We start from the raw sequence: 26,798 nt of genomic DNA, 5'->3' as shown, positions 1-26,798 counted from the left end.
AAGAGAACAATTTTTAAAACCCCATATCTCACAACCATAAAGTAAACTAGTTAAAACAGTCTGGTCGAAAAGTTTAAGCTGACAGTCAATTAGTAAGCTGAGGTTACTTATTCGAGATTTAAAACAAAGTAAAAACATAACTTTATTGGCTTGTTCTTTAATACATTTCTGTGTTAAGTGAATATGTACAGTTCTTTGAAAAATACAATCTATCAGGAATTATTCCTTTATGAAAAATCTTATTAAACATAGTAACATAAAGACGTAGTAATATATCAACAGTAGTTTTATGACATTGTGTCATTGATAATTTCGTCCTCAACAGATGCTTTACCATTTTCCAAACAGTGTGTATGATGCAGGGAAGGTTATGTAGAGTGCATTCTGGGTATGTTCGTAAGCGATGCATTCTGTGTATATTGGCTAGCGATAGTTTGTATGTATGTCAGATGGGAACCGGTGCAGCGCAGATCTTTCAGGTATCCTGATGGTAAACAATATATGGTGGGAATAGGTGATGGAAACCGATACGATGTTTGTATGTCACATGGCAACCGGGTACATTGGATAAAATTGTACAGATGAAAGTTTTATCGTCGAGAAACAAAAACAACAACCAAGATTTCTTCATGACAAGCCCTGCGTGAACTGTGTGTGAATAAGTGATTAGCTTAGTACACGACAAAGCGATGACGTCCGTCCTTTAGACCATGACTTTAAAGCATTAGTTGTGTTCCTCACACACACACATACGTATACACCATATTAATTATACATGACTACATACTGCGTTTGTTAGTTTAACAAACTACTTGTTGTTTACTTCGTTGTTTATTTTGATGTCGTAGTTAAGCCATCGTACATAAGGCTGGTAGGTATAGGGTTCGCAGTTCGGTATCGGCTCTCGCCCAGAGCGAGTGTCAACGACTCAATGGGTAGGTGTAAGACCACTACACCCTCTTCTCTCTCACTGACCACTAACAAATATCCTGGGAAGACAGCCCAGATAGCTGAGGTGTGTGTGTGTGTGTGTGTGTGTGTGTGTGTGTGCGCGCGTGTGTGTGTGTGTGTGCGCGCGCGCTCAGGACGGCGTGCTTGAACCTTGATGGGATCTAAGCACAAAAGTAAGTTAAAATTACATTAGTGTTGTTCTCTTATAGTAGTGTCGGAAATAGTATGAAACTGATTTTCGTCGATTTTGTCTTTCATATTAAACTGACACGTACATATTTTGTAAATATCTATTTAATGATACTCTGCCTAATTTAGCATTTACTTGTTTGGGTTTTCATTGATGTACAAGGTGGTGTTTACTCTTGGAATTAAAAGAAAGATGTCAGTAAACAGGTGATTTGTGCTCTTTGTTGGAACAGACTATAAAAAGAAAAATGATCGACGTGTTAATTTCATTGCTGTTGCAGTATGTGAGGGACCATCTCTGATGACGGTTTATCCCTTTGCCTCTCCAATACAAAATATGTGTAGACATTTCTAAGTAACTTTTGAGCAAAACTGTCACGAACCATTCTGAGTGAGTGATCTATTATACCGGTATTAAAGGTGCTATGAACATGTACATGTATTAAAGGTGTTATCTCCAGGTTGCATAATCACAGCTATTGCAATTTGTTAAAATTAAATTTTGCTTTAAAATTTAAAGACTACACCTTCTACTACATGCCCACAAATGATTCTAACAATATAATTTTATCTACTAGTAGAAAATACATTTGTATTGGAGAATCTTTATCACAAACAGATGTTTACATATAACTATGATATAGCACCTTTATGTGGTGGCAAGATTGTGTAAATTTCTAATGTACTTATATTGAATTTATATTCACTAAATATGCTGATCATAATCAATACTTTATGATGCAATTCAAAATACTCAGTGAACTTTCACTTTTAAATTAAAGGTTTGTTTAAGGGTTAATGAAATTGACACCTGTCGATCAACATTTGTTATAGTCTATTCCAATACAGTACACAAATCACCTGTCTACTAATTAGGTAGAGTATCATTAAAAAAGATATTTACAAAATATTAACTTGTCAGTTTAATATGAAAGACATAATCGACGAAAATCAGTTGTATTCTATTTCCGACACTACTTTAGTAAAACAATTCATTCTGGTAGCCTCCATCGTTCAAAATCATATTCACTGTAAGAAAATGGTTATCTTCGTCCACAAACAAACCAAAAAACCCACCCTATATTTAAAACACACCAAATCAACAAAAACCTTAAAATATGATGTATAACATCAATAACATCCTACATCAGTAAAGTATGCAGTGTTGTTTATGTGCAGAGAATGTGAACACATTCGGGCAGCATCATCCTTTAAACTCAATATTTCTCTAAAACTGAAAAATGTGACTTTGATCGTTTTTCCCGTGGAATCTTCAAATGTATTATAGCTTTTTAATGACTAAATATATATGTGAATATTTAGTATTTAAAACGAACATTGCTTTACAATTTCATTGTCTGAATATGTCATGTGTTTTTGATTCTGCAAAATGTTTTGAATTTAATATAGTATACATATGTCTAGTGACTTTCAAGGGCAAGATCTTGTAGACGCAATTGCCATCCAGTAAAAATACCCTAGATGTCCCCTTTCAGTCAGTATGACCTTCACAGCGTACTGGCAGAAATATCTCATTCAATTTCGAATGCTCTCAGATAATTAAGCGGAAACAAAAATGATTGAAAAAATAATTTGATTATTTGATTATTTCTTTATTAAATGTTTATTTATTTATGTATTTATATATATATATTTTTTTTAGATTATCCGTCTCCTCCAGTTGTTACAAACGCCACGGCTAACTTCACGACAAGCCACGAGACGACCAAAGTCGGAAGTCGTCTGTCGTATACGTGTGACGTGAACTTCCACCCAGTGGGTAACAGAACCTGTCTCCCAGACGGAACGTGGTCCAACTTCACATGTGAACCGGGTTAGTTTGCTCGTCATCATACTTCCTGCATACACTAACACAAACGTGGTGGGACGTAGCCCGGTGGTAAAGCGCTCGCTTGATGCGCGTCGGTCTGGGATCGATCCCCGTCGGTGGGTCCAATAGGCTAGTTCATCTCAGTACATATGCTAATTAGATACATAATGCATTTTGATTTTATCCGTATGTCTGAAATAAAGATGTGATGCACACCATACCTTTTACAATATATGTTTCGAAAATATTAGTTCCTATGTGCCTATTTGTCCCTTTAATATATTATTATAGTAGTTAATGCTTACATGTTTTGTCGCAGACCCTGTGTGCCCCGCGTTCTGCGACACAACACGCAACAAGTGCATTACAAAGAGACAAAGTCGTGGACTGATGCCCTAGCAACGTGCCCCAACAATGGATCTTTGGTGGACATAAAAACCAAACAAGACTTGATTTTTATAAACAAAACAGTGCGGTAAGTATATAAGGGTTATCTCTATAACAGGGGCGTATGCTGGTGTGTTTAGTGGGTTTTATTCAGCCTCCTCTTTAACGCTACACCTATTTTTATCAGTGTAATATTATGCTATTCATATTGATGTCTAGAGGAAAAGGTTTCTTTGCTTTGTTTAACGACACCACTACAGCACATTGATTAATTAATCATCGGCTATTGGATGTCAAACATTTGGTAATTCAGACTCGTAGTCATCGGAGGAAACCCGCGACATTTTTCCTACTGCAGGAAGGATCTTTTATATGCACTTTCCCACTTACATGAGAGCACATACCACTGACTTTGATCAGTCGTGGTGCATTGGTTGGAACGAGAAAAAAACAATCAGTTGAATGGATCCACTGAGGTGGTTTGATTCTGCGTCGCACGCACCCCATGCGAGCACTCAACCGACTGAGCTAAATGCTGCCCCAAGAATGTAACAGTTAACTCTATATATACTTGGGTCGTAGGCTGGTGGGTTCGAACGAGTCTCCACGCTGAGGATAACCCATTGTTTTAATAGAGTGATATTATACTCTTTGTCAGTTACCCAACCCCCAATGTCAGATCACGTTACGCCACTTCATAACACCTACAGAAGCACATCTACATCAGGTCTTCAAGTGTGTTTGTGTGTGTCTGCGAGGGGGTGGGGGCAGGGGGTCCGTTTCCGGACCTCCATGACATCTGTGAAATCCACTCTTACAATCGCTGATGAAATATGTTGATTCATAAATCATCGGCAATTGGATGTTAAATATTTGTTAATAGTCTTAGAGAGGAAAGCCGCTACATTTGTGTTTTACATTACTAGCAAGGGACCTTTTTTTGCACCGCCCCACAGGCAACATAGCACATACCATGGTATAATGGTAAAATGTAGCGGGTTTCCTCTCTAAGACTATATGTGAAAATTACCATATGTTTGACATTTAGTAGCCGATGATTAATAAATCACTGTGCTTTAGTGGTGTCGTTAAACAAAACGAAGTTTAACTTTTACTCTCAAACAGTCATGGGTCATAAAGAGAGAGAGAGAGAGAGAGAGTGAGAGAGAGAGAGAGAGAGAGAGAGAGAGAGAGAGAGAGAGAGAGAGAGAGAGAGAGAGAGAGAGAGAGAGAGAGAGAGGGAGGGAGAGAGAGGGAGGGAGAGATTAGATTAGATTAGATGTTTAACGACATCCCAGCACAAAAATACATCGGTTTGTAGATGTCAAACTATGGTAAATCCAAGTTGATCCATTATCCGATAGGAATTGTCCCATGGCAACCAATGTCCTATCAAATCTGAACGACAAAACCGTAATACATGGCCATGGTAGTTTCTCTGCACAATGCAGAGTCGAATGGGCATTTCTCAGAATAGTGGTTGATGAATCTCTATCTCTATCTCTGCCTCGTCTATAGACAGCCACACCCGAGGAGATCCATTATTGGATATTCCATCCCTCTTGCACCGCCAAAAAGAGGAACGTCGCTCCCAGACTAACTTAGTAACTCAAAACTAGCAACAGACAGAGCTGTGATGGCATGCACTCATGAACCACTGTCATAACGGAGATGGTACAAGCGCATAAGTTCACTCAACCGATCATGGGTGTTCCATCGACTGGTTCCACTCATACAGCTAGAACCCACAACCAGGACCCGAACGCCCGTGGCCTAGGTGGTCGTAATCTCCTGATCAAAGCAATTTTTTTTTTTTTTACAATAAATGTTCCGGGGGAGGATAACGATCCCTCTTTTAAAAACATCTCCCACCACAGTCTATCGGCTATTGGATGTCAAACATTTGGTAATTTTTACATATAGTCTTAGACAGGGAACCCGCAATATTTCTGTATTAGGAGCAAGGGATCTTTTATATCACAGATACAGAGAGAATAACACATACAACGATCTTTGATATACCAGTCGTGGTGCTCTGGCCCAAACGAGAAATAGTCCAATGGGCCCACCGACAGGCATCGATCCTAGACCGACCGCGCATTATTCGAACGCTTTACCACTGTGTTACGTCCCGCCCCATGATGAATATATCATATAATATCTTACACTTTCAGTGCAATCAGTGTATGAGATATTTTTCAGATCACATACTTCAAGAATTTGAAAACTTTGCAAAATCGAGGTCACGGCACTAGGTTTATTGATATTAAAGCACACGTACTAGGGTGACACTCCATAATTGACGTATACATTCATAGTCATCAAACCGGCCTCGGTGGCGTCGTGGCAGGCCATCGGTATACAGGCTGGTAGGTACTGGGTTCGGATCCCAGTCGAGGCATGGGATTTGTAATCCAGATACCGACTCCAAACCCTGAGTGAGTGCTCCGCAAGGCTCAATGGGTAGGTGTAAACCACTTGCACCGACCAGTGATCCATAACTGGTTCAACAAAGGCCATGGTGCTATCCTGCCTGTGGGAAGCGCAAATAAAAGATCCTTTGCTGCTTGTCGTAAAAGAGTAGCCTATGTGCGACAGCGGGTTTCCTCTAAAATAATCTGTGTGGTCTTCAACCATATGTCTGACGCCATATAACCGTAAATAAAATGTGTTGAGTGCGTCGTTAAATAAAACACTTCTTTCTTTCTTTCATAGTCATCAAATAAAAAAACATGTCAATAGCAATTGTACACTGAAAGTTGTCCAGCGTTCAGAAAACAACAAACGTTAAGCACTAGTTTATTTTGATGTGTGGACGTCCAAACTGACGTCATTCGAGTTTGACGTTACTTCCATTCAAAAACACACTGCCTAATATTCTTACGTCATTTGAATATCGAGGGCTTAATGCAGAGAGTTGTTCAGTGCAGTTTTATTAGTTTTGAGATAATCAAGGTTTAAGGTTTGACCAAGTGTAAAACGTTACGTTATTATTTGTTTTAAAATAAACTGACATCAACAAGTAGCATAGCTCTTTAGCTTTAAGTGTTTACAAATTGAACTCTGTGAACTTTGCGATTTTTACCATATAAGGATTTTAGCACTTAGCACCTTTTTGCACAAATGATTTTCATCTAATCGCAAGTGCAGAAATGGGCTATTTACCACTTGGAACCTTACTGCATACTCTAATTATGTGTTGTTATGTCACGTGCCATTTTGTTACATACTTATTTGATACACCACACTTAAGGGTAAAAATATTTATTATTACATAACAAAAGTCTAAATACTTTCAACGAAAAATTAACCTCTTAAATGTTATGAATCCCTAATTCAGCTCAGCTTTATTCTTACATACAACACAACACATAAATGATTATCAATGTTATGAAATACTGTAATAGTCTACAAGCACATGGAATCTGAATAAAACATTCTTATCTAGTTTGCTTTTAAACAATTCAGATAATTAAATTGAATACATGACTAGTTTCCTTATATTGATATTATGGTTGAAGTAATTTGTAAATTTATGTCTGAATACAGCATTAAATGTCAATATACTTTGGTTTGCAAATGCAATGAAAATTGTGTACATTTTATAATTATAAGCAGTCCAGACTCTATCACCCAGGTGAGACTGCTATCCTATTCAGAATAATTTTCTGATTCATCAGTACCGGGGATGGGGATTCTATCTTTTGTAGATTTGGTACTTGGCTTGTCCATGTCGTATCCATGAAACTCTTCTGGGATTATGTTCTTCTTACATAATGGTAACAAGTCTTTCTTCTTCGCCACAGGAATTGGCAGTTTTGAATTGTAGCATTTCTGAAGCTCAATGCTGCTGTCTAATGGCCGAGCCTTGCTTCTTGTTGATGCCTGTATCTTTATTTGCAGGAAGTTGGCCTTATCAAAACTGTAATTAATAAAGACGCTTTTAGGTTCTTCGTGGTGAACATGTACCCAGACACGTTTCAGCCACTGAATTCTTTCTCCAGATGTTACAACTTTGAAATTGGGACAAAACATCTTTACAAATGTTTTGAAGTCCAGCACGTCTCCAAATTTCAGTGGGACGATGATATGTGGATTTCTTTTTCTGGTCATTGCCACTACCGTGTGCCACTGAGAGAGTGAAAAAAACGGGCGCATGTTCAATTGTTGAATGGATTGAATCACATTGCATTTGTGAGTGGCCAGATTGGAGGAATTTGTGATTCAACCTTCTTAACGTTTTGTTCTTCATCATACAGCACATAAGTGAGGAAGCAACGTACTAATTCCGATTATGTTTCTCTGTGTTTTAAGGCAGCACACACAGAAAATGTATTTTTCAAAAGACTCGTGGCTACCTCTGAGGTCTGAGATTTGGTTGTTTTGTAATAGTACCATTATGTGGATTATTAATCTGTCGTTTGAGCTGTGCCAATGGAATATTTTCATCTTCATCCATAGAGGAATTATTCTTTACATCTAATGTGTCACTGCTAGGTGAACGGTTTTTGGTAATATGCCTTTCATCGTCTGATTCATTTAGTGCTGTGTATTTTTCGTCTTGCTGTACAAATGATCCTGTAATGGGATGCATGTCTCTGTTTTCATTGTCATTTTCCAACATTTCTTCAGTGGCTTGCAAAAGGGTTGCATTGTCCAAAAGCTGTATTTTAGGATCTGGTGTTAGCTTCGCTGTTTTGACTACTGTTTCCACGACGTCATCATTGTTTTCGTTAGCTTGAACCAGTGCATAGTAATCGTCATCACTCCATTCATCTTCATTTGCCTGTGTGGACAAAAGTAATTCATAATTAGCATCTATATTGAAATTATAATTATATATAATTATGAACTAACATCTTTAATTTTGAACATTTTATAATTATATACTCTTCAAAAGAAGAAACGCAAAACCACATTGTCGTAACATTTGGAGAATTGATTTAATTATTGAATGGTGAGTCCGATAATTACCAAATGTTGCAGGATTGTTCACAATTCACTCTAGTCCATTGTGAGTAAGTGATAGGATACACCACCAAGGTCAAGGTCATCTGGAGTCAATACCGGGTGTGGCCTCCACGTGTGTTGACAACTGCCTGGCACCGCCTGCCCATTGAAGCAACCAGAGTACGGATGACGTCCCGGGGGATGGTGGCCCACTCGGCCTGCAAGGCTGCTGCCAGCTCGGGCAGGGTCTGGGGCTGTGGTTGTCGCTGTCGGAGGCGTCGGTCCAACTCGTCCCATAGATGCTCAATTGGGTTCAAATCCGGTGATATCGATGGCCAAGGAAGGACATTAATGTTGTTGTTCTGTAGGAAAGCCGTTGTGAGACGTGCTGTGTGAGGCCTGGCGTTGTCATGTTGGAAGACTGCGTTGGCGTTGGCCATAACTGGAACGATGTGTGGCCGGAGGATCTGGTCAATGTAGCCCTGTGCATTCAGGTTGCCCTGCACGTGGACCAGGTCAGTTCTGCCAGTGTGTGAGATGGCTGCCCACACCATGACACTACCCCCGCCGAATCTGTCCACTTCCTGCACGCAGTTTGCCGCATAACGTTCACCACGACGCCTATACACGCGACATCTTCCATCATGACGTCGGAGCAGAAATCGGGACTCGTCACTGAACCACACCTGTCTCCATCGCAGTTGAGGCCATTGTCGATGAATCTGGCACCACTGCAGTCGGAGTCGACGGTGTTGTGGTGTTAAGATGACACCTCGAACTGGACGTCTGGCACGAATTCCTACCTCACGTAGGCGGTTCCGTACGGTCTGGTCGGATATCCTGCGCAAACCTGGTATTGCTGCGGCTGTGGAGGTGGCAGTAGTCAATCGTTCCCGAAGGTGGCGTACCCGGATGTAGCGGAGGTCACGTGTTGATCCATGTTGCTGGTAACGGTCCCACAGTCTGGAGATGGTGCTTGGGGACACATGGAATGCCCTGGCAACAGCCGTTCTGGATTCGCCTGCGTCTAGTCGGCCGATGGCATTGTTTCTCTGCGGTTCACTGAGACGTGGCATGTCCTGGATTGTCAACTGTCGGCCAGATACAGAGGCCAGGCAAGCGAACACCCTGCACTTTTATACTGTCGGTGTTCATGTTGCACGTGCAGACAACGCACGTGCAGTGGTGACATGGTTTGCACGTGGCTGCGTTTTTGCGAATATTCACATTTTGGAACTTTATTGTACAGTAGCTGCGTTTTATCGAATGTAACCGTGGGAATGTGTTTAGGGACATGCAATGACCTTATATTCACAAAGCATGAACCGGTAGGAAACATAAAATCGGAGTTATAACCCATTTGTACCCTTTTGCGTTTCTTTTTTTGAAGAGTATATTATTTATCTTTACGTTTATTTTTCACAAGTCAATGGCTAATACGTATCTCACTTTCATTTCAAATTAAGTAAGACTAGCGATAATATAGTTTTATGCATTCATAACGACAATACATTGCAAATTAAAAAACAATATACAAAGAAAAAAACCCCAAAAAGAACAACCCCCCCCCCCCCCCCCCCCCACGAAACAAAACAAAACAAATTATTATGGAATGTATTTCTATAATGTCAACTTATCTTCAGATTAGCCATGTACAATTCACAGTCAAAAGACAAAATTCTAGCCAATACAAAAATAACCGTCTGGAATAAGAGCATACAAATGGGTCAACAATAGATAGTAATATTTTCTCAAAGGTCACATTCCAGAGATGTTTCAAAGGAAACGTTTACCATACTCAATTATACTAATGTTAACTTATCTATTTGACCTACTTCCTGGAGACAGTAAGGCTTTTTCTGACACAAGTGGCACTGCGTTGCTCTTATAAAACGTGAACATTGTATAAAGTGATCTGTACAGAAAGGTGACAAGTACCACTTAGAACCTTTCTACACAATTTAACAGATACTTGGCACCTTCTTGCACTAACTATTTTGTTGATATGTTCTTAGCACCTTTTGACTTAAACCAATTATTCATTACCTAATTAAGATACAAGCGTTAGTCTTTGTCACAATATGAACAACATAATTTGGAATAATGTGACACTCAATCATCAAAAACATCAAAAACTGCACTTAGCACATTTCTGCATTAACCCGTCGAATATATTATCTAGTAATGACGGACCATTTACGAAAAGACGTTGTATTAAGCTTGATATTATATGATAAAGAGATTATTACCCTCGTGTGTTTTCGTATCGTCAATATCATATATTAGGAATGCAACAAAATATATATATATATATTATGCTCGACAGAGGCTCGCATAATACAATTTGTATTCCTAATACCCCGGTATATGATATTGACGATACCGAAAAACACTCCCGTAATAACCTCTGTTTATATTATTATTATTATTATTATTATTACTATTGTCATCATTATTCAGTGGTGGGAAGTTCTGGACCGGCCTCAGTGATCTAGATAACGATGGTGTGTGGACGTGGACTGACGGGACTAACATCACGTATGACAACTGGTCCGTGGACTCGCCTGTCACTGGGAAGCGCTGTGTGACGTTGGATGCAACTGGTCGGTATGAGACAATCAACTGTGACGAGAAACTCATGTATATATGCCGAGTTTACCCTGGTAAGTACTCATAACTCTATGGACTTACCGGTCTTTGTTTCGCCCATCCTTCAAACACTGTAGGTACTGGGTTCACAGCTCGGTACCGGCTCCCACCAAGTGCGAGTTTTAACGACTCAATGTGTTAACAACTAACAATAACTCACTGTCCTGGACAGACAGCCCAGATAGCCGAGGTGTGTGCCCAGGACAGCGTGCTTAAACGTTAATTGGATATAAGCACGGAAATAAGTTGAAATAAATAATATTTTATTATTTTCTTTTGTACATAGTCTGATACTCTTTATTTTTGGCAGTCCGTCTAAATTGCTCCAATCACATTTGAACAATTTATTTTTATATTTACCGATATATTTGTTTCACTGGGGTGTCGTTAAACATCAACTTTATTCCAAATTCCGCTTAACTGAAACTTGCCCCAGGTGGGTATTTAATTTGTTGAGGGGGTTGTTTTTTGCATATATAGGGGTCGTTTCTTGCATATATAGGGGGTCGTTTCTTGCATATATAGGGGGTCGTTTCTTGGATATGTAGGGGGTTGTTTCTTGCATATGTAGGGGGTTGTTTCTTGCATATATATTATATGTTGGATCCCATAATCTGTATACGTGAACAATGCTTATTTTACAATGCTAAGAAATACAATACATTCTTTATTGCAACAATTGTATGCTTACACTGGTTAAGGGGACGTATTCCCATTTAATAACAGAAAGTGAAATCAAGCATAATAATGAACTAGTTATAACAACAGTACACAGCAGAGATTTAATATACATATCTGTATCAATATGCCACACATACATAAGTATACATACACGTGTACATACAAGTATACATACAAGTATAAACACACACACACACACACACACACACACACACACTTACATTCATGCACACGTGCGCGCACACAAACACATACACACACAGACAGGCGCACAAAAGCACATACACACACATAAACAGACAAATGGACAGACGCACACATACGCACAAGACACACACGATATAATAACAATATAGTAATGATCTGCCAAACACCTTTATGTAAGTGACGTTAAATAGGCAAACTATTTCCCGTCTCACAGTTTCCTCATATTTCTTCTGTTTTTGTTTTTACAGAAATGACCACAATGCATTTTTGTTTTCTTTTACAGATTGCCCTGCCCCGCCGCCTGTGGCCAACGCCGTCCCCGCATACACCTTTCAGCCCAACATCACCGTAGGTGTCGTGCTGCCATACACGTGTAACATCTCCTACAAGCCCGACGGCGAGATGCGATGTCTGGCAGGAGGGTACTGGTCCAACTTCACATGTTCAGGTATAGCGAAAACTGACAGCTCCATCAAAGAAAGAAATGTTTTATTTAACGACACACACAACACATTTTATTTACGGTTATATAGCGTCAGATATATGGTTAAGCACCACACTTCATGGGCTACCTTTTGTCGATTAGCAGCAATGGTTATTTTATATGCACCACCCCACAGACAGGGTAGTGCACACCACGGTATTTGATATACCAGTCGAGCTGCACTAGCTGCACTAGCTGGACCGAGAAATAGACCAATGGGCCCACCGACGGCGATCGATCCCAGACCGACCGCACATCAAGCGAGCGATTCCCCACTGGGCTAAGTCCCGTTCTGAGTTCCATCAAATACAATACGGGCTGAGACGTAGGCCAGTGGCAAAGCGCTAACCTGATGTCCAGCCCGGATTTATCACATCACAGTTGACTATCACCGTTCACCATTATCATCATCGTCATCATTCACAAATCACTATCGCCATTATCTTCCGCCAGTTACCAACATCGTAGTCACCAATGACCATCCACCATCATCACCGATCACCATCATCGCCGTCATCGTTTTGACCATTCATTGATCACCAACGCCTCCATGATTATGCATTGGTCATCACCGTAAAAAAACCCCATAAAAACAAAAGTTAAAATCTGTTTTATTTAACGACACCACTAGAGCAAATGGCTTTATTAATCAGCGGCTATTTGGTGTCAAACACTTGGTAGTTATGACTTGTAGAATTAGATAGGGAACCCGCTACAATTTTCCCATTAGTAACAAGGAATATTTTATATGTACTGTCCCATAGACAAGATAGCACATACCACGGCATTTGATATACCGCGAATCAGGTAGTACGGTAGTGATCCTATTAGTCATTAGTTATTTAATGTGTTATATTTGTAGGTGGATGCCCTTTCGAAGATGGATACGAGCTGCTTGACAATCCGAAATTGTGCGTTAAGGTTTTCGGGGACAAGAAACCAATAGAAGAAGCACGTAAGATTTGCCAAGATTCGGGAGCCATGTTGATCGTTTCAGACACGGATGAGAAAAATACGGCTGTCAGTGAATATGTCAGGAAAAAATTAGGTAAGTTTAGTTATCTCGAGGGAGTCAAATCACCAGTTATACTAAACACATTTCATTAAGGGTCAGTATACATGTATATGTTGAAATTGGCTGACGATAATACAGCTTCTTCCGTTATAAGGTGTTGACCTGTTGTTAAACCGTTTCTAAAAAAAATTCATGAATTGCCACATTCAAGCAATCAATTAATCAACGATTTGATTCGTGCTTGCATCCATTGAAGGTGAAAGCATGACTGTCTTGGGCACATTCTCCGATATTCCCCGGTAGACGTGTCCAATACAGGTTTTCCACATTATTAAGAAATCACACTATATATCCACGTGGTGTTGCTATACAGCGTATTAATAATTAAATGGAAATATAGTGATACTACTACTACTACTACTACTACTACTACTACTACTACTAATAATATTATAATAATAATAATAATGATTATAATGATAATGATTATAATGATAATGATAATAAATAATAAATAATAAATAATAATATTATTAATAATAATGATATTAATAATATTAATAACAACAACAACAACAATAACAACAATAATGCATATGAAAGCAAGGCCCTAAACGTTTACAAAGCAGCATGCATTATATATCCCTAGTCATTCATATTTTTACTCAGTAAACGATGTAACATTTGTTTTATACTTCAAGTCTCTTACTTTTAGATTTAAAATAATTTAAGTTTTTGAAATTTCTATTATTATTTGAGTTCTCTTTCCAGCACTGCTGTTTTTAAAACTAAAATGATTTAAATGTGATACTAAATGATTGTTACAGTTCACCAATACGGTGACAATCAATATTATAGATTATTGTATTTTATATTGTCTCTGTTCGTGGTGGGGATGTGGTTGTAGTTATTTATGGGTTTTTTGTTGTTGTTGTTGTTTAGTTTTTTTCTCTGGTTAAAATATATTCATGTTAGCTGAAGTTAAAGTCTGTTTTGTTTAACGACACCACTAGAGCACATTGATTTATTAATCATCGGCTATTAATCAACATTTTGTAATTTTGACATATAGCCTCAGAGAGGAAACCCACTATATTGTTCCATTATTAGCAAGGGATCTTTTATATGCACCATCCCACAGATATGATAACACATACCATTAGTGATGCACTGGTTGGAACGAGAAGTAGGCCAATGTGCCCACCGACGGGGATCGATCCCATACCGACCACATATCGAGCGAGCATTTTACCACTGGGCTACATCCCGTCAACTATATATTGTTTCTTTCTCTCTCTTTTTCCTGTTACTGTTTACAATATTATTGGCTTAATATTATCAGGAAGACTGTTCTTCAATTTTTTAATAATATTTTTCAGGGCCAGCCAACTATTTCATCGGTTTGACGGACGAACGGAGTGAGGGCACGTATACCTGGGAGAACGGAAACATCGTTACTTACTCAAACTGGGCTTTTTCGCAGCCTGACAATAAGGAAAACCGAGACTGCGTACTAGCTACACCATATTGGATTACTACTATTTGCAGCTATTCAAAAATATTCGTCTGTGAGAAACAAATCTGAACATTGCAGCCACATGTTCGACTAACCTCTGTCTTAAGGATTTTTCAAAATCACCCAAAAGTTTGTTTTGTTTAACGACAACACTAGAACGCATTGATTAATTAATCATCGGCTATTGGATGTCATATATTTGGTAATTCTGACACGTAGTCATTCATCAGCGGAGACGGGGTTTTTTCTAATGCAGCAAAGGATCTTTTATATACATTTTCCTACAGACAGGGAAGCACATACCACGGTCTTTGACCAGTTGTGTTGAATGGGTTGGAACGAGAGAACAACTAATCAAATGAATGGATCCACCGAGATGGTTCGATCCTGCGACACAAACACCTGAAATGAGCTCTCAACCGACTGAGCTACTGTTTGACATCCAACAGCCGATGATTAATAAAGCAATGTGATCCAGTGGTGTCGTTAAACAAAGCAAACGCTTTTCGTAATTTTGAAAAATAATTAAGTTTTTGTTTGTTTTATTCCAATGTTATTTATGTATTTGTTTATATTTGCTATATATTTATTTAGTTGCTTACTTGTTTACTGTTTTATCTGTTTGCTTAAATATAATTCATTGGTAATACATACTGTACTGTACATAAAACGCACCACCCAATTATCAGATTTATTGTTAATGTGTGAAAGCATGTATAACCACTAACAACTAACCCACTATCCTGGACAGACAGCCCACCAGATAGGTGATGTGTGTTTGTGTGTGTGTGTGTGTGTGTGTGTGTGTGTGTGTGTGTGTTTTGTGTCTGCCTGTCTGTGTGTGTGTCTGTCTGTCTGTCTGTATGTGTGTGTGTGTGTCCAGGACAGCGTACTTGAACCTTAATTGGATATAAGTGCGAAAATAAGTTGAAATAAAATGCAATAATGCCTACCAGAATACATAGAAGCTAGTTCATGGGCTGTTTGCCTTTTCGAATACGAGTTTTATGTCAACGAATAATGTGTGAAAACCATAGTTTCATGAACTGCGAAGCAATGAGTTCAAATATTGTTTTCCCACATCACGAGTTGACATAAAAATCGTATTCGAAAAAACACAATCGAATGGTCTATTTATTATATACATATTTCGTAATCTTTTTATTCGCTTTTTGTTAATGTATTTCGCTTATCCTTTCGAAAACACGTAACACCATTTTTTCTTCCGATGGAACTTTTCCATAGACTTTTAAAAATATATTTTAAAACAAATTAACTTTATTTAATTATTAAATTAACATTTATTTAATAATACTGCTGTGCAAACATACCTGACAAAGCGATCCTCCAAAACCCACAAAAACAAAACGAACCGAACGCCGTTTAAATTTTAATTTACACTCAATGATAGAATATTGTGTCATCATTATTTAGTTTCGTATTGAATTCGTTTTAGATATTTTATCGTAATTGCACGTCATATCACTTTTTTTATAGCTACATTTGTTTAAAGTGCATTTTTGTTATTTTTCAAATACGATCAGATGCACTGGTAATCATCAAACTTAAATTCGAAAAAAACGACACTAAGGGAGATAATTTATCATGAACTTTTACAGAAAAGTAAATTTGATTTCTCTATTTTCGCTCGAACTAAAATACAGTGAAAATATGACTTTTCACCGGATATGACTTTTATGTAGATCTATATGTTCCATTGCTGTGTATATAACAAATCCACTTATACAAACTCAGTTGGTTGTATTATATTTTATGGTTTCTGTAGATCTATATATTTCATCAACTTATACAAACTCAGCTGATTGTATTAGATTTTATGGTTTCTGTAGATCTATATATTTCATCCACTGATACAAACTCAGTTGGTTGTATTATATTTTATGGTTTCTGTAGATCTATATATTTCATCCACTGATACAAACTCGGTTGCTTGTATTATATTGTATGGTTTCTGTAGATCTATATATTTCATCCACTTATACAAACTCAGCTGATTGTATTAGATTTTATGGTTTCTGTAGATCTATATATTTCATCCACTGATACAAACTCGGTTGCTTGTATTATATTGTATGGTTTCTGTAGATCTATATATTTCACCCACTGATACAAACTCGGTTGCTTGTATTATATTGTATGGTTTCTGTAGATCTATATATTTCATCAACTGATACAAACTCGGTTGCTTGTATTATATTGTATGGTTTCTGTAGATCTATATATTTCATCCACTGATACAAACTCGGTTGCTTGTATGATATTGTACGGTTTCTGTAGATCTATATATTTCATCCACTTATACAAACTCAGCTGATTGTATTAGATTTTATGCTTTCTGTAGATCTATATATTTCATCCACTTATACAAACTCGGTTGCTTGTATTATATTGTATGTTTTCTGTAGATCTATATATTTCATCCACTTATACAAACTCAGCTGATTGTATTATATTTTACGGTTTCTGTAGATCTATATATTTCATCCACTTATACAAACTCGGTTGCTTGTATTATATTGTATGTTTTCTGTAGATCTATATATTTCATCCACTGATACAAACTCGGTTGCTTGTATGATATTGTATGTTTTCTGTAGATCTATATATTTCATCCACTTATACAAACTCAGCTGATTGTATTATATTTTATGGTTTCTGTAGATCTATATATTTCATCCACTGATACAAACTCGGTTGCTTGTATGATATTGTATGGTTTCTGTAGATCTATATATTTCATCCACTGATACAAACTCAGCTGATTGTATTACATTTTACGGTTTCTGTAGATCTATATATTTCATCCACTGATACAAACTCAGCTGATTGTATTACATTTTACGGTTTCTGTAAATCTATATATTTCATCCACTGATACAAACTCGGTTGCTTGTATGATATTTTATGGTTTCTGTAGATCTATATATTTCATCCACTTATACAAACTCAGTTGTATTATATTTTACGGTTTCTGTAAATCTATATATTTCATCCACTTATACAAACTCAGTTGCTTGTATTATATTTTCCTCTCATATTCTTTGTTACACCTACACACTTGACTGGTACCTGTTCTTTGAAGTTCAGTATACTACTAACACTTGTTTTTCTTTTCTCATATACGGATAACCGTAGAGTAATAACGTACAACCCAGGGAACATAAGCGTACGCGGCAGGGGATGGGGTGAGGAGTGGAAATGCCCCTCACCCTCTAGTGTTGGATCAAAACCTCAAATTCTGGCAAAAATTATACAAGAATTCGGACAAAATATGCTAACCTGAGACCTTTTTGTCATGCATTTCCATCATTCTACCCTTACAATTAGTTGTAATCCATATATAACAACGAACATATGTAGTGATTTGTTTGCAACCCTATATAGCTGTTTGGCAGTAATGCAAATATGAATACACGCTATTATCCAGATTCGGGCATTTTCGTTTAATTCGAGTATAAGCCCTCCTGCCCTCCTACAAATATAGGAGCCCGTACTCCTATGACTGGTAAAAACATGCATGCGCGTGTGCAGGGATTTCTAGCAGGGGTTCTAGATCGTGGCAAGCGAAGTTTATTTTGGGGTTGAGTCATGCACCTCTGGAAATTAATATGAAAACGAATTTCTAAGAGGAAGGAGGGGATTCCACCCTCGATACTAAGTCTAAGATTTAGTTTTCAGATATAACCCGCTGCACTTGTTCCTAATGCAGCAATGGATATTTTACATTCACTTTCCCACAGACAGGAAAGCACATACCACGGCCTTTGATCAGTTGTGGTGCACAGGTTGGAATGAGCATTTTTTTTTAGTTGAACGAATTCACTGAGGTGCACTTCAGGCGAGCGCTCAAATGACTGAGCTAAATCCCACTTCCACGTGGATAATAAAGAGATTAACACAGTCGCTCGTATAGCAACCTCTCTTTGTCCTGCAATCACTATTATGTATTGTCAATGGATGGATACTTTTCTATAGTTTCGGTCACTAATATAGCTGGAAGTCAGCCAACGAATGTTGTATTGTTCAAAGTTTCTTATTTTTTCATTTCCATTTGGTGGGGTTTAAAACAGTTTTAAAATCCATTTTATTTTTTAAATAAGAAATAAATGTTTTCAGTTAAGAACTATTTTGCTTTCATGTATAGATGTTGTAGGTGACAAGACATTCAACACGTGTGGATACATTATTCAAGTTGTGAAATAAATAGGTTCATTTCATTTTTTGAGTTTTTTGTTGTTACTTTTTTTGTTGTTGTTTGTTTGTTTTTTTGGGGGGTTTTCAGGATAAATGAAATATAACTGGTTACTGCCTTAAAACATCGACTTTATCCTGCTTAGGTCGAATTCGCTATTCTTATTGTTGCAGGATAAAGCCGTTATCTTAAGCCAGTAACCAGTTATTCTCAGTGAGTCGTTAAAACATGCTCTGAGTGGGAGTCGGTACGAGGGTACGAACCCAGGACCTACTAGCCCTACGTCTGATTTGACAACCATAATACAGTATCACTGAAGCCAGCCTCAATCAGTTTCAGATTGACTTCAATAAGTCACAAATCAAATCGATTTCGGTTCTTGGTAATTTAATTCGATGATGTTTCTTTGATGTCCGAGTTGTCACTGTGGAACTGTTTACCTAACGCCAAGGTCATGCTGTCAGCTTCCACGACGAAGTTGGCCAACTCGACGGGTCCGCTCACATTAACAACTAATGGGTTATACGACGAGAATCGAGTTGGAAGAGCGCTCGGACTAGCAACTGGACAGTCGTAGAAGTCGTAAGAGCAGACAGTTGTCCACCGTTGTCGTCGCAGTTGGTAGTTTGTGTCTATGATAACGCTTTTAATCGATATCGACGTGATATTAAATATCGTACATGTTCTTTTCTTCTTTTTAACAACGGCTGTATAAGATACGCTATTTCAATGTAGAACCGAAAGAAGAAGTTTGTTTTGTTTAACGACACCACAAGAGCATATTGATAAATTAATCATCGACTACTGGATGTCAAACATATGATAATTCTCACTCGTAGTCATCAGGGGAAACCGAGGTGGTTCGATCCTGAGACGCAAGTACCTCAAGGGAGCACTCAGTCGACTGAACTAAATCCAGCCCTCTCACCCGAAGGATTCACATCTGAAGTGGAAAGAAAATTGTGAGCGTGTAGCAGTTGGTGCAGGACTCGACCTTAATGATGGTCCGCAGTGTTTTGGCTACCGACATCCTCTTCAGGCTATCAGCTTCCCAAAGTCCGCAGTCCGACGACCTACTGAATTTAGGTTTTCGTCCGTCATCTAAGAACACAGTCGCAGCACCGTGCTCTGGCGAAATGTGTAAACATTTGATAGATTCAAAGATGATTTTCCTAATACAACATAAAGCCTAGCGCGGTCCACCTTGCGATTACACGTTTCAGATCAGTCGGTAGAGCGCTCGCCTGAAGTGCTGTCATAATCGAACCCCCGTTGATTAACTCGCTCTCTGGCGAGTACGCGCGCGCGTGTGTGTGTGTGTTGTTTGTGTGTGTGTATATATATATATATATGTGTGTGTGTGTGTGTGTGTGTGTATGTGTGTCCGTGTGTGTGTATGTGTATGTATGTATGTGTTCGTTTGTGTGTGTGTGTTCGTGTGTGTGTGTGCGCGTGTGTGTGTGTGTATGTGTGTGTGCGTGCGTGTGTGTATGTGTGTGTGGGTGCGCGCGTGTGTGCGCGCATGTGTGTGCATGTATGTATGTGTGTATGCGTGTGTGTTCGTGTGTGTGTGTGTGTGTTCGTGTGTATGCGTGTGTGTTCGTGTGTGTGTGTGTGTGTGTGTGTTCGTGTGTATGTGTATGTATGTGTGTGTTCGTTTGTGTGTACGGTATGGTGCGGTATGCTGGTTTGGGTAAATTAGTGTTGTGTGGTTAGTGTCAAACAAGTATACGCAATGTCATAAACGTGTGCTAATAATTCGCCATGTGAATTGTTTCTGCTTTAAATAGTGTGTTCATTAATAATAATGATTAGTGTGCTAGTTTGTTTCACGACGTACACGGAAAAGTGTCTCTAGCCAGCTCGCGGTATAATTTGTCTTCAGATGTTCCGTTATATCAAAACCCTTCCATCACTGATAATAGTATACAGCAAGCGCGTGCGTGCGGTACAGCTAAAAATCGAAATACATTAGTTACAATGAGAGCGTCTAGACTCTCTCACATTATTGCTCTCTCTCTCTCTCTCTCTCTCTCTCTCTCTCTCTCTCTCTCTCTCTCTCTCTATCCGTCCGTCCGTCCGTCCGTCCGTCTCTCTCTCTCTCTCTCTCTCTCTCTCTCTCTCTCTCTCTCTCTCTCTCTCTCTCTCTCTCTCTCTCTCTCTCTCGCTCTATTTTCTTGACATATAACCAGTAAACAAGCAACCGAACATGGTTTTAAATGTAACATTTAGTGGTGTTAAATCCACGATAACCTACCTCGAAAATGAAATCAGAGTATGTTTATCTCCATTCTACCATGATTAAAACTAGTTTAATAGGCGGAGGGAATATGCGTGAATAGGCGGGATAGTTCCACTTTGTTTATGTGGATATGTTGAAATGCCAACCCCTGTTAACAGTATAAAAACATAATAAATAAATATATACAACTGGATTTATATGAAAAACTTCCTGAAGCGTACCGATGTCGAAGGTGCCCCTTTGTTCGGCTGACATGTTTGTAAATGCCGAGTTGTATTCATACGCGAGTAAAGCGGCCTACTTAAATATTAGTTGGTTATCCATGATTAATCACTTAGGATTTAAGGTAACTCGCCAATCAGAATCGAGTATTTTCCAAAGTCATGGTAGAATACAAGGTATAAAGATGTGAAATAATAATTTAATAAATTAAAGTCTGAACCGATGAGTTTGTTGTTTTTATCGTACACACTAAATAGTGTCTGCTTCACTTTGAAATTATAAAGGTCTGCAATCAGATTGTTAACGGTAAAAGCTACACTAGTAGAACGTGATATTGTTTGTCAATTTTATTCAACTGAGATCATCGCAGAATCAAACATGATTTAAACCCAAACATGTTAGTATGTGCTATTCAATAATCTAGTTGAACCACCCCCCCCAACCCCCCCACCCCCCCACACACACACTAAATACTGGAAAGATGAATTCATCGATTTTGTCGATAACCCTTAAAATACTATTAACTATTTCTCTTTGATTTATTAATCATCGGCTATTCAAACATTTGGTAATTAATTTACATGTAGTCTTAGAGAGGAAACACGCTACAGTTCTCCATTTGTAGCAAAGTTGTTTTTTATATACACCATCCCACAGCCAGGAAAGCACAAACCGCTGTCTTTGATATACCAGTTGTGGTGCACTGACTAGAAAGAGAAATATACCATTGGGCCAACTGGCGGGGATCGATCCCACACCGACCAGGCACCCAGCCAGCCATTTCCCACTTGGCTATGTCCCACACCGACCAGACACCCAGCCAGCTATTTCCCACTGGCGGGGATCGATCCCACACCGACCAGGCATCCAGCCAGCTATTTCCCACTGGGCTATGTCCCACACCGACCAGGCATCCAGCCAGCTATTTCCCACTGGGCTGGGGCATCCAGCCATGGCGCTCCCACACCGACCAGGCATCCAGCCAGCTATTTCCCACTGGGCTATGTCCCACACCGACCAGCATCCAGCCAGCTATTTCCCACTGGCGGGGATCGATCCCACACCGACCAGGCATCCAGCCAGCTATTTCCCACTGGCGGGGATCGATCCCACACCGACCAGGCATCCAGCCAGCTATTTCCCACTGGGCTATGTCCCACACCGACCAGGCATCCAGCCAGCTATTTCCCACTGGGCTATGTCCCACACCGACCAGGCATCCAGCCAGCTATCCCCCACACCGACCAGCCATCCAGCCAGCTATTTCCCACTGGCGGGGATCGATCCCACACCAACCAGGCATCCAGCCAGCTATTTCCCACTGGCGGGGATCGATCCCACACCGACCAGGCATCCAGCCAGCTATTTCCCACTGGGCTATGTCCCACACCGACCAGGCATCCAGCCAGCTATTTCCCACTGGGCTATGTCCCACACCGACCAGGCATCCAGCCAGCTATTTCCCACTGGGCTATGTCCCACACCGACCAGGCATCCAGCCAGCTATTTCCCACTGGGCTATGTCCCACACCGACCAGCCATCCAGCCAGGTATTTCCCACCTACTGGACCAGGGGCCAGCTATTTCCCACTGGGCTATGTCCCACACCGACCAGGCCATCCAGCCAGCTATTTCCCACTGGCGGGGATCGACCAGGCATCCAGCCAGCTATTTCCCACTGGCGGGGATCGATCCCACACCGACCAGGCATCCAGCCAGCTATTTCCCACTGGCGGGGATCGATCCCAAACCGACCAGGCATCCCATCAGCCAGCTATTTTCCCACTGGGCTATGTTCTACACCGACCAGGCATCCAGCCAGCTATTTCCCACTGGGCTATGTCCCACACCGACCAGCCATCCAGCCAGCTATTTCCCACTGGGCTATGTCCCACACCGACCAGCCATCCAGCCAGCTATTTCCCACTGGGCTATGTCCCACACTGACCAGGCATCCAGCCAGCTATTTCCCACTGGGCTATGTCCCACACCGACCAGGCATCCAGCCAGCTATTTCCCACTGGGCTATGTCCCACACCGACCAGGCATCCAGCCAGCTATTTCCCACTGGCGGGGATCGATCCCACACCGACCAGGCATCCAGCCAGCTATTTCCCACTGGCGGGGATCGATCCCACACCGACCAGGCATCCAGCCAGCTATTTCCCACTGGGCTATGTCCCACACCGACCAGGCATCCAGCCAGCTATTTCCCACTGGGCTATGTCCCACACCGACCAGCCATCCAGCCAGCTATTTCCCACTGGCGGGGATCGATCCCACACCGGGATCGATTCCACACCGACCAGGCATCCAGCCAGCTATTTCCCACTGGGCTATGTCCCATACCGACCAGGCATCCAGCCAGCTATTTCCCACTGGGCTATGTCCCACACCGACCAGGCATCCAGCCAGCTATTTCCCACTGGGCTATGTCCCACACCGACCAGGCATCCAGCCAGCTATTTCCCACTGGGCTATGTCCCACACCGACCAGCCATCCAGCCAGGTATTTCCTACTGGCGGGGATCGATCCCACTCGGACCAGGCATCCAGTCAGCTATTTCCCACTGGGCTATGTCCCACACCGACCAGGCATCCAGCCAGCTATTTCCCACTGGGCTATGTCCCACACCGACCAGGCATCCAGCCAGCTATTTCCCACTGGGCTATGTCCCACACCGACCAGGCATCCAGCCAGCTATTTCCCACTGGGCTATGTCCCACACCGACCAGCCATCCAGCCAGGTATTTCCTACTGGCGGGGATCGATCCCACTCGGACCAGGCATCCAGCCAGCTATTTCCGACTGGGCTATGTCCCACACCGACCAGGTATCCAGCCTGCTAATTCCCACTGGCGGGGATCGATCCCACACCGACCAGGCATCCAGCCAGCTATTTCCCACTGGCGGGGATCGATCCCACACCGACCAGGCATCCAGCCAGCTATTTCCCACTGGGCTATGTTCCAGCCACACCGACCAGGCATCCAGCCAGCTATTTCCCACTTGGGCTATGTCCCACACCGACCAGCCATCCAGCCAGCTATTTCCCACTGGGCTATGTCCCACACCGACCAGCCATCCAGCCAGCTATTTCCCACTGGGCTATGTCCCACACCGACCAGGCATCCAGCCAGCTATTTCCCACTGGGCTATGTCCCACACCGACCAGGCATCCAGCCAGCTATTTCCCACTGGGCTATGTCCCACACCGACCAGGCATCCAGCCAGCTATTTCCCACTGGCGGGGATCGATCCCACACCGACCAGGCATCCAGCCAGCTATTTCCCACTGGCGGGGATCGAGCCCACACCGACCAGGCATCCAGCCAGCTATTTCCCACTGGGCTATGTCCCACACCGACCAGGCATCCAGCCAGCTATTCCCACTGGGCTATGTCCCACACCGACCAGCCATCCAGCCAGCTATTTCCCACTGGCGGGGATCGATTCCACACCGACCAGGCATCCAGCCAGCTATTTCCCACTGGGCTATGTCCCACACCGACCGACCAGGCATCCAGCCAGCTATTTCCCACTGGGCTATGTCCCACACCGACCAGGCATCCAGCCAGCTATTTCCCACTGGGCTATGTCCCACACCGACCAGGCATCCAGCCAGCTATTTCCCACTGGGCTATGTCCCACACCGACCAGCCATCCAGCCAGCTATTTCCCACTGGCGGGGATCGATCCCACTCGGACCAGGCATCCAGCCAGCTATTTCCCACTGGGCTATGTCCCACACCGACCAGGCATCCAGCCAGCTATTTCCCACTGGGCTATGTCCCACACCGACCAGGCATCCAGCCAGCTATTTCCCACTGGGCTATGTCCCACACCGACCAGCCATCCAGCCAGCTATTTCCCACTGGGCTATGTCCCACACCGACCAGCAATCCAGCCAGCTATTTCCCACTGGGCTATGTCCCACACCGACCAGGCATCCAGCCAGCTATTTCCCACTGTGCTATGTCCCACACCGACCAGCCATCCAGCCAGGTATTTCCTACTGGCGGGGATCGATCCCACACCGACCAGGCATCCAGCCAGCTATTTCCCACTGGGCTATGTCCCACACCGACCAGGCATCCAGCCAGCTATTTCCCACTGGCGGGGATCGATCCCACACCGACCAGGCATCCAGCCAGCTATTTCCCACTGGCGGGGATCGATCCCACACCGACCAGGCATCCAGCCAGCTATTTCCCACTGGGCTATGTTCTACACCGACCAGGCATCCAGCCAGCTATTTCCCACTGGGCTATGTCCCACACCGACCAGCCATCCAGCCAGCTATTTCCCACTGGGCTATGTCCCACACCGACCAGCCATCCAGCCAGCTATTTCCCACTGGGCTATGTCCCACACCGACCAGGCATCCAGCCAGCTATTTCCCACTGGGCTATGTCCCACACCGACCAGGCATCCAGCCAGCTATTTCCCACTGGGCTATGTCCCACACCGACCAGGCATCCAGCCAGCTATTTCCCACTGGCGGGGATCGATCCCACACCGACCAGGCATCCAGCCAGCTATTTCCCACTGGCGGGGATCGATCCCACACCGACCAGGCATCCAGCCAGCTATTTCCCACTGGGCTATGTCCCACACCGACCAGGCATCCAGCCAGCTATTCCCACTGGGCTATGTCCCACACCGACCAGCCATCCAGCCAGCTATTTCCCACTGGCGGGGATCGATTCCACACCGACCAGGGATCCAGCCAGCTATTTCCCACTGGGCTATGTCCCATACCGACCAGGCATCCAGCCAGCTATTTCCCACTGGGCTATGTCCCACACCGACCAGGCATCCAGCCAGCTATTTCCCACTGGGCTATGTCCCACACCGACCAGGCATCCAGCCAGCTATTTCCCACTGGGCTATGTCCCACACCGACCAGCCATCCAGCCAGGTATTTCCTACTGGCGGGGATCGATCCCACTCGGACCAGGCATCCAGTCAGCTATTTCCCACTGGGCTATGTCCCACACCGACCAGGCATCCAGCCAGCTAATTCCCACTGGCGGGGATCGATCCCACACCGACCAGGCATCCAGCCAGCTATTTCCCACTGGCGGGGATCGATCCCACACCGACCAGGCATCCAGCCAGCTATTTCCCACTGGGCTATGTCCCACACCGACCAGGCATCCAGCCAGCTATTTCTCACAGGCGGGGATCGATCCCACACCGACCAGGCATCCAGCCAGCTATTTCCCACTGGGCTACGTCCCGCCCCAGACTATGCACA

General features: G+C 42.1%; 1 protein-coding gene across 1 annotated transcript; it reads left to right on the top strand.

Moving 5' to 3' along the window:
• The first annotated feature begins 1,072 nt into the window (after positions 1-1,072).
• On the top strand, positions 1,073-15,102 carry LOC121377327 (alpha-N-acetylgalactosamine-specific lectin-like). The gene is made up of 7 exons (XM_041505269.1): positions 1,073-1,124; positions 2,804-2,974; positions 3,291-3,446; positions 10,769-10,971; positions 12,129-12,293; positions 13,192-13,377; positions 14,724-15,102. The coding sequence occupies exons 4-7, from the start codon at positions 10,947-10,949 to the stop codon at positions 14,927-14,929; spliced, it is 582 nt and encodes a 193-aa protein (XP_041361203.1). The 5' UTR covers positions 1,073-1,124; positions 2,804-2,974; positions 3,291-3,446; positions 10,769-10,946; the 3' UTR covers positions 14,930-15,102.
• Positions 15,103-26,798: the final 11,696 nt, after the last annotated feature.

This window comes from Gigantopelta aegis, chromosome 7 (genome assembly GCF_016097555.1).
Source record: "Gigantopelta aegis isolate Gae_Host chromosome 7, Gae_host_genome, whole genome shotgun sequence".
NCBI classification, from domain to species: domain Eukaryota; kingdom Metazoa; phylum Mollusca; class Gastropoda; order Neomphalida; family Peltospiridae; genus Gigantopelta; species Gigantopelta aegis.
The sequence above is the reverse complement of the archived record's forward strand: the minus strand, read 5'-3'. Positions and strand labels throughout refer to the sequence as shown.

Bases quoted from the DNA above. Each gene is read 5' to 3' on its own strand.
- LOC121377327 (XM_041505269.1), top strand. From the start codon at position 10,947: ATGTATATATGCCGAGTTTACCCTG. The intron at 10,972-12,128 runs GTAAGTACTCAT...TTTCTTTTACAG, and splicing joins TATATGCCGAGTTTACCCTG to ATTGCCCTGCCCCGCCGCCT. The intron at 12,294-13,191 runs GTATAGCGAAAA...TTATATTTGTAG, and splicing joins GTCCAACTTCACATGTTCAG to GTGGATGCCCTTTCGAAGAT.